At 42.4% G+C, this 8574-nt stretch overlaps 1 protein-coding gene across 1 annotated transcript; it reads left to right on the top strand.

The window, feature by feature from the left end:
- The first annotated feature begins 5411 nt into the window (after nt 1-5411).
- vgf (VGF nerve growth factor inducible) lies at nt 5412-7607 on the top strand. The gene has a single exon (XM_040141523.1). The coding sequence runs from the start codon at nt 5412-5414 to the stop codon at nt 7605-7607; it is 2196 nt and encodes a 731-aa protein (XP_039997457.1).
- The last annotated feature ends 967 nt before the right edge of the window (nt 7608-8574 follow it).

Genomic DNA, 8574 nt, shown 5'->3' on the forward strand with positions numbered 1-8574 from the left:
GAGAGTAAAATATATCCCAACCCAGAAATCACTGCAGCCCCATACACCATGACCAAGTCAGCTTGGACAACATGATGCCTTTTCTTCATATCAAACAAACAGCAAGCAGGCCCGACATTCTGACCACTGTTTACCACAATACAGAAGGATTTCCATCTAATATAGATGACATAAAGAGCCATCATGAACTGTGTCTTTCAGATGTGTTGTGCCTCACAGAAACTCACCTGCAAGGCTCCTTTGTGTCTGAGAAATTCCAATTACAAGCCTACAAAATGTTCAAATGCAACAGAAACCTGTCCTACACAAATTTCCCACAAATGGTCAACAGAGGTGGCTGTGGAGTTTCTGGTTTTGTGAAAGACGACATGCAAGTGCTTGAAAAACAGTACATACATAATGTAACTGACCTTGAGTTTTTGGCTTTGAAGGTTGAAGCTCCAGTGGATGCACTGATTGGATCTGTATACAGACCTCCAGACTACTGTATGAGATCATTCCTTTCGAACCTTGGTTGCCTTTTGGACTCATTTATGATCATGGATTGTCACCCCATCATTGTCTGTGGTGATTTCAATGAGATTCTTTTATCCAATGCAAGCAAGCCAGCCAATACTGGAGCCGTTTCAGTGTATGATATGATAGCCTAGGCAAGACTCACTGCTGCAACCACAGAGAAAAACACACTGCTGTACATAATTTTCTTCTCACGATGAAAACAATCGCTCTGTCCTAGTGTAATAAAAACCTGTAACACTTATCACAATCCTGTATAATGTGTATTGTCCTCTGAAAGCTTGTGAAGAAGTTAGGTGAGTCTTTAAGGTAAAGAAGAATGCAAAAGACTTGTTAAAAGTATATATAGTATATTATATTATATATTGTATATTTTTCAGTGCAGAGATTAAGAAAATACTTTATTACAACTTTGTGTAAGAAAGTAGAGCATAACAGAGTTTTTAAAAAGCATACTACAATCCCTGCAGCCATCCGAAGGCAGCAGGACACATGTTCATTCATCTGCAGCCTCTGTGCACTTCAGACTCGTCAGTTAGAACTTGGCATTCTGAGAGACATCGGATAACCCAAGCTCTTTGATCCTGTGCATCATGAAACTTCTTTCCAACAGTTTTTCAGCGCTTTATGTTTTATTCTTGAATTGCTTTATGATGAAAATACTGCTGCATCACATTTTGCAATATGATGTGACACTTTACAACAGGAGATAGAGTAGAATTAAGTCTGAAAAAAAGTTTCTCTTCAGCATTTATTTCTTGAATTATTTGTTTAAAAAAACAACACATTATGTGTTCTGTGTTCATACTCTGCAACATCCAGACAACAATATCATTTTCCAGAGAAGCAGATTCTCCGGCATTGCAGCTGATAATACATGTGACTGCATTTAGGTGATTTCATAATCAGCCCACCAGCCAAACATTAATGAACAGTGAATTATTCTGAGATTATATTTAACGAACATTTAGCACATGTATCTGTTGTATTGTGTCCTACAGAAATGAGTCGGTGATAAAAACCACCGAGTTTTTGTGAGATACAGAGACATGTAGCTCAAGCCATCATGTGCCCCCCCCCCCCCAAAGGCTTGGTCCGCCCCTGAGAGATGACACAATAAATTGCAAATTCATTCACCAGCTTCTGTTCATTCAGCTGCTCCTGCACTGCAGCTAATTGGTGCGATCAAAGAGGGGACGGGGTGCATAAAAATCTTATGAATGAAACCCAGTCTGGTGACGTCAATTGGAACCGTTTGACGCATGAATCACATGGGCCAGGAGGGCGGAGGTATGAGAGCGCTGGAGCCGCTGTCCGTGGTGCTGAAAACAGACCAGCCACAGGCGGAATCCCGGGAGAGAAGGAAGACCGCAACTCAGCAACAAAACAACAGTGACAACAATTAACATTAGACATCTCACACACAACAAGTACACAGTGCAGGACAGCAGGACTTAAAGCAGGTCTGAGTTTGACGCGACGAGGAGGGGAAGCTGGAATCCTCCCGTTGCTGCCACTGAACAGCAAGTAAGTGCCAACATGGCATTACTTTACAATCGGTTCTGAAAAGGGAAACCTTTTGGGGCTGTCTGATTATTAACACTGAGAATTTTTTAAAAACATTAAAACCACTATATAGTATTGTAGCCAAACCAATGCTTAATTCTTTTTGTTGTGTAGAGTGCGGTTCTCATCAGTTTAAAAAAAATTAAAAAAAATAAATTACAAAATGGTAAATGGACTGCACTTATATAGTGCTTTCCTGGTCTTATTGACCACTAAAAGCGGTTTACGCTACTGACAAATTCACCCATTCACACCGCGCTTTTTTTATACAAACAGCGCTTTCTATACACGTAGTCTCACGACGATGATACAGCGGAGGCAGTTTGGGGTTGACTATCTTGCCCAAGGACACTTCGACATGCGGACTGGAGGAGCCGAGGACCGAACCACCGACCTCTCGCTTAGTGGACGACCCGCTGTACCTTCTAAGCCATAGCCGCCCTTCAAGAAGAGGAGACTGATGTCTTGTGTTTGTTGGGTTGCAGGGGGTTCGATAGTTGAATAATAAACATTTAAATTATCTTTAAAAATATGATGTATGACATACCTTTTATCAATCATATAAATTCAGTAACATTTTACAGTCAATACTTTATAGACATATGGGTGATTTTTATACGAGTCTTTGCATTATGCTGCGTGAACTGCGGCTCCTATGGAAGCTGAATGTATTGTTACTTTGACTGGCCATATTTCTTTGTTTGTGGTCAACAGAGGTTTCCTTACTGTCCTCCTCTTCCAAATCATCACCTTCGTCATCACAATTACCTTGTTTCCAGTCATTACCAAACTCACATGCCAAAATTAACCAAATTCAAAAACGAAGTAGAAAGAACCTGCTTCAAACTATTCCCCTTGTGTGACAATTACAGTCCTCTAACATGGCCAACATGTCAGCATAACATTGATTTCTATGTTTGTTGGGGGTTATTAGGTTTACACTTAGTGTGTAGGCTATGGGAGGGTTACTCATGTTGACAGATGTCTGGAAATGGGTTTATGCTGACAGATTTTTCTTTATCCTTGCCCATTTTTTGGTTATTAACTAATGGAACCAACCGTAACCAAGGTACGGACCATAAAATCAGTCCTATTCGATTATGCGTATCACAATCATTCACTGCAAATTTGCATAACACATCCCATGCAATCCAACCACCTCCACTGCAGAATATGCCAGTCCTTTGGTCTGTTTTTAGATCTTGAAATTATTAACTGAAAAAAAAAAAAAAAAAAGATTTATCACTTTATAATGGACAAAATTACTGCAGAACTTTTTTCATTGTTCTAAAGACTAAAGGCAGCCAACAGTCTCACGTGTTGCCATGCAGCACAGTGGTGGTCCATAAAAAGAAGAGCAGGTTATCATGGTGTTGTAAGAGACCTGGAACCATAAATTGATCTTTTAGACCCATTTGTGCACTTTACACAAATCCTAGACTGGAGAGTAGACAAATATGTAGGCATGCTGTGTGCTGAAAAGAAGGATTCGCAATACATGTACAGGTTTGTTTGGCTGTTGTGATATTTTAGACTAACTCGTCAATGTCACTGCACTTGTTGCACTACAGAACACTCAGTATTGAAGATTTCAGCACCAAGGACAATGGCAGGTCCCTCCCCAGGCATCAGGAGTTTTCCTTGGTGCTGATCTGAGATCAGTAATATTACTCTATCAACAAAATGGCATGTGTCACATTGTTTCCGGCTCCTGGTCCTGGGCAGCCACATCACTCCTGGATCTGGTGCCTTCCTAATTTTCACTGGCTACATAGGCAATAATCAGGTGCAGGAATTAGAAAAAGCACATGTGAAATTCATAATTCTCACGTGTAATTTAACATTTGAGTAGAACAAAACATGCTTGTGTCATTTCAATTTTTTTCATGACTTTTTCACAAACTATGATTATAAACCTGGTATACATACAGTAATGGATAAATGGACAGTGGCACTACAGCACTAGAACTACTGGGATTCTGTATACAACAGCAGCTCAGGCTTCCATTTGATCGATAATCAACACAAATACATTCTCAATATCAAATATACAAAAATGTATCTGATGTCGACTTTTGACTTCGACTGTTCTTGTGTCTCAGGGTTTGTTTGTTTTTTAAGTTTTGTTCTTTTGCCTTTACCCTCTTTATGATGTCCACAAGGTGCCACTGGACCTTGCCACACCCAGGGGCAGCATAGGCAGGCGGGAGGACCCAAATGCAGGCACAGGGGAGGCGGGCAGGAACAGTCATGTAATTTAATAGTGATGACTTCAAACTTACAGGCAGCACAGGCAAGAATGCAGGTAAACAGGAGCGCAGATGAACTGGGGTCAAAAGTCCAGAAATTCACAGGAATACATGACCGCAGGAATGACAAAGGGACAAACTGACAATGACTGTGAGCAAAGGGCAGGTATATATAGTCCATGGCTGATTGCAGACGACAAACTGGTAAGGTGGTTGTGGCAGTCAGGGCTGGGTGATTCGCAGAGTGAGAACAGGTGTACAGATGGGAAGGGAAAACCAAGTGACAGTACTGGAAGGAAACAAGGCAGGAGAGAATGGCAGGTTGGGAGGAGGGAAAAAGAGAGCCCAGAGATGAAATGTGTCAGATTTAAACCAACCCAACTTCCACACTTTGTTTTTGTTTTTTTTGGTTTTGTCCTTTTTTATTTTCACTTTTATTATTGATCTTCGATTTTCCATTGCCATTTAAAGCTTTTGCTTTTAAGTTAATTGAATATGAGCATCTCTTTTTAAGGATTTTTGATAAGCTTCTTTTTCCAATCTACTTTCATGATCTCCATTTGCCATTTCAGAATCAAATTGCTTATTTATCACGGTATCAAATTGACATCCAGAATTTGAAAAATGTCAAGAAAGTCAATATTGGACAATTCTGCAAAACCCCAGATAATCCTTTAAAATTCTCGCTTTCCACAATATCTGTACATGGCAGCTACAGTACGGTTAAGGTAAGGGAAAGAATAGGGAAAGAAATGGTTAGGGATAGGTACCTAAAATATATTCTCCAGTCTCCTGAATGAATGTCAGACATGCTGTCACTCATCTTCCATCTTGACCTCCACGGTTTTACTTTCTGCCTCACTACATACAGGACACGTTACTTCCCGCATGGTAATGAGCAGTGGCATCTTGAGGTACAGAATTGTCTACAGTAATAAGGAGGAAATCCCTACGATACTGTGCAGTGACTTTGTGCTACATGGCAAGAGAGTTATTGAATTATTTTTCTGTGTTTTTCTCTCTCCTCCAGACATTTCTGATCCCGGTTGCTGCTCACAGCAGGTCCTGTTCTGAGTGGCAATGATTGGGTACCACAATGCCTCAAGTGTCCTTACCCTCCTGGTCCTCCTGACAGTGGCTTCCCTCCTCCATCTCTCCAGCCCAAATCCTATCAACACCCCTGGAGATATCAATATCCTACACAGAAATACTCCTCCTGGGCTGATGGTGTCAGATGACAGGGAAAGAAGGTATAAGGAGAGACAATCATTACAGAAAGACGAGGAAGAGGCAGAAGAGGAGCTCTTTAGAGATGTGGATCCCAAAACACTGGCAGCGGTTTTACTGGAGGCACTTAATCATTCACAAGTAGAGAGAAAGAAGGAGGGAGAAGAGCACGATGGGATGGTAAAAGAGATCAAGGCTGAGAGAGGAGAGGTTAAAAAAGAGGAGGAATACAGACAAGTGAGAGCGATGGAGGGAGCAGAACGAGACAGAGATGGACGACAGGAGTTAGAGCTGCTGATGGCCACACAGGGGAAGGAGCAGGAAAGGGAGGAGGAAGAGGAGAGGAAGAAAACTCAGGAAGAAGAGGAGAAGATGACCGAGAAGGTGACCAGTCGTACCACAAGTCAGACAGTCCAGGTCCAAACACAGAGTCCAGATAGAAGAGGGGGAAATGGGAAGGGTGCTGCCCCCCAGCATGGACCAACCAGCTCTGAACAAAGCAGCAACGAGGAGGAGGAGCAGCTCAGTCCAGAGGAGTTGAAGAGCCTTGAGACCATGATGAAGGAGTTTCCTCGCTTGGACACAGCCACTAAGAGGAAGGGAGATTTAGAGCAAAACCAGAGAGAAAGCAGAGGTTACAGCATTCACAATGAAATCATACCAATAAACAAAGGTAGTAACCTCGCCATGTCTAAGAAGAAACTGAAATGGCAAGAAGAGACACAGAAAGCCCTAAACTTTCCAGCATTCAGGGGAGGTAACTTTATGGATGACTTTGAGAAAAGTAAGTATGCAGCACAGTCCCAGCCTCCAGCAGAGCAGGAAGTGATGGAAGAAGATGAACTTGAGGATGGGGAGGAGAAAGAAGATGAGGAGGTGTTGAGTCCAGAAGAAGAGGAGGCTCGGGCCAAAGCAGAGCAGGAGGAAATGAGGAGGCAGGCAGCTGAGGCACAGAGAGCCAAGATGGAGGAGGAGAAGTTGGCTGACATTGCATCGGACATGCTGCTGCGCTACATGGTCAAACAGAATAACGGGAACAAGAAGTATAGCTCGTCTCTGTCCAACGCTGCAGAGGACAAGAGGTCTGATGAAGAACAGGAAGCGATGGAGGAGGATGATATCGATCCTCGAACCATTGACAAGCTAATCGAAATCTCCAGCAAGCTCCACCTCCCTGCTGACGATGTGGTGGACATCATCAGTGATGTTGAGAAGAAGAAGAAGAAAGACGTGCCGCCTGAGCTAACGTCACATTGGCAACAACCTCTAACTTCCCTGTCCTCTTCATTCTCATCTACCAATGGTTTCTCAGCATCACAGATTCCAACAAGTCAAAATAACTTCCCTGTCTCTAAGCAATCCTCTCCAGCTTTCAATCTCCCCAAAACTTGGTTCCTGGAGAAAACTTCAACAAAATCACAGGATAATTGGAGCAAACCTGCAAACCCTCTGCTAGCCAATCAAAATCTTTGGTCCAAACCTCAGAAGCTTATGTCAAGCAAACAGGACCTCTGGCTCAAATCACCCAAGTCTGTTTGGACTGGTTACCCTTCTTATCCCTACATTTATCCATTCTACTACCAGAGGAAGCCATACCCAGACTACTACCCCATCTATTTTCCACCTCCCCCCAGACCCAAACCCCGTTACTACATCCCCAAACCTGCGCTCACCCTCAACAACTTCCTGGGAAATTCTGTGGATGATGCCCACACTTTCCCTCCCAAACGCCGTTACCACAGCTGGGTCCAACCCCGGCTGAGGAAACCCCCCACAGGCCTCCAACAGAAGCCTTACTACACCAGCTACCCCCTCCCACAGTACCCCCTGCCATTTCAGCCAGTACCCATTCCCAATCCACATTCCCCTCCCCGAATGCTTGTAATCTCTCCTCAACAGAAGCAGATTTATTACTCAGCCTTGGCACCTGTAGTGACGAGAAATGAAGATTATTATGTGGCTGGAAAGCAGTCAGACAGCAGCAACCATAACGATCTTGAGAAATACATACAGCAGATACTCATGAAGAGACCGAAAATGTTGGACTGAACGAGTGATGAGAGGAGAGAGAGAATTGGGGAAATAGAAAAAAGGAAAGATGACCAGAAAAGAGTTCATTCTTCTTTTACGATTTTATTTTGCTGGCATTTGTTTTTTTTTAACATATGTTTCTTTCTTACACTTTAATTGATTGTTATTTGAACAGGGACACTACAGAGGAAAAAATAAAATGAAACTTTGGTAGGAAAATGAAAGGAAAAATATATCTACACTCCTCCTCTGCGAAAGAGGGGAACCAGGATGAACATGATCTGTTAGAAAGCATGACGCGGCAAAGATTTGTATCATGCTAGAAATTCTCATCCAAACTCCTGGCATGACAACATTCTCCATTTGGACATTTTACAATGCCGAGAAAAGGAGGATGCTTAAATATGTTGTTACCTGTACCTTTAAAAAATCCTTTTCAGAATCAGAGAGTGAGAGGTGGATGATTCATCCACCTCTCAGTCTACATAGGCAGTGATGGATGCTGGAAAAACTTTTGGTGGCTGGTGGAATTTTACTGTACAGACACACAAAAAGAACATTTGTGGGATTGTCTCAGGCAGGAAAATTTGAAAAAAATTATTTCATAAACATAATTTCTCAGAAATGATGTATGCTACATGGCCAAAAGTATGTGGACAATTAACATTCCTGCCATATTTGATAATAGGACAAATGGTAGAAGAACAGATTTTGACCACATGGTCATTGCTGCTTCAACAGCCTCCACTTCCTGATTTCAGTCTTTCCAACAGGTATTGAAACTAGGCTGCAAGGATTTGCTCCCATTCGGACACAAAAGCATAAGTGAGGTCCAACGATAATGTTTAGTAAAAAGGCCTGGTTCTTAGATGGCGTTTCAGTTCGTCCCAAAAGTGTTGGATGAGGTTGTGGTCAGGGATCTGTGCAGGCCAGTCTGGTTTTTCCACACCAAACAGGGAAAACCTCTTCTTTATGGGCATTTTGT

This window comes from Xiphias gladius, chromosome 12 (assembly GCF_016859285.1).
Source record: "Xiphias gladius isolate SHS-SW01 ecotype Sanya breed wild chromosome 12, ASM1685928v1, whole genome shotgun sequence".
In the NCBI taxonomy this organism is placed as follows: Eukaryota; Metazoa; Chordata; class Actinopteri; order Istiophoriformes; family Xiphiidae; genus Xiphias; species Xiphias gladius.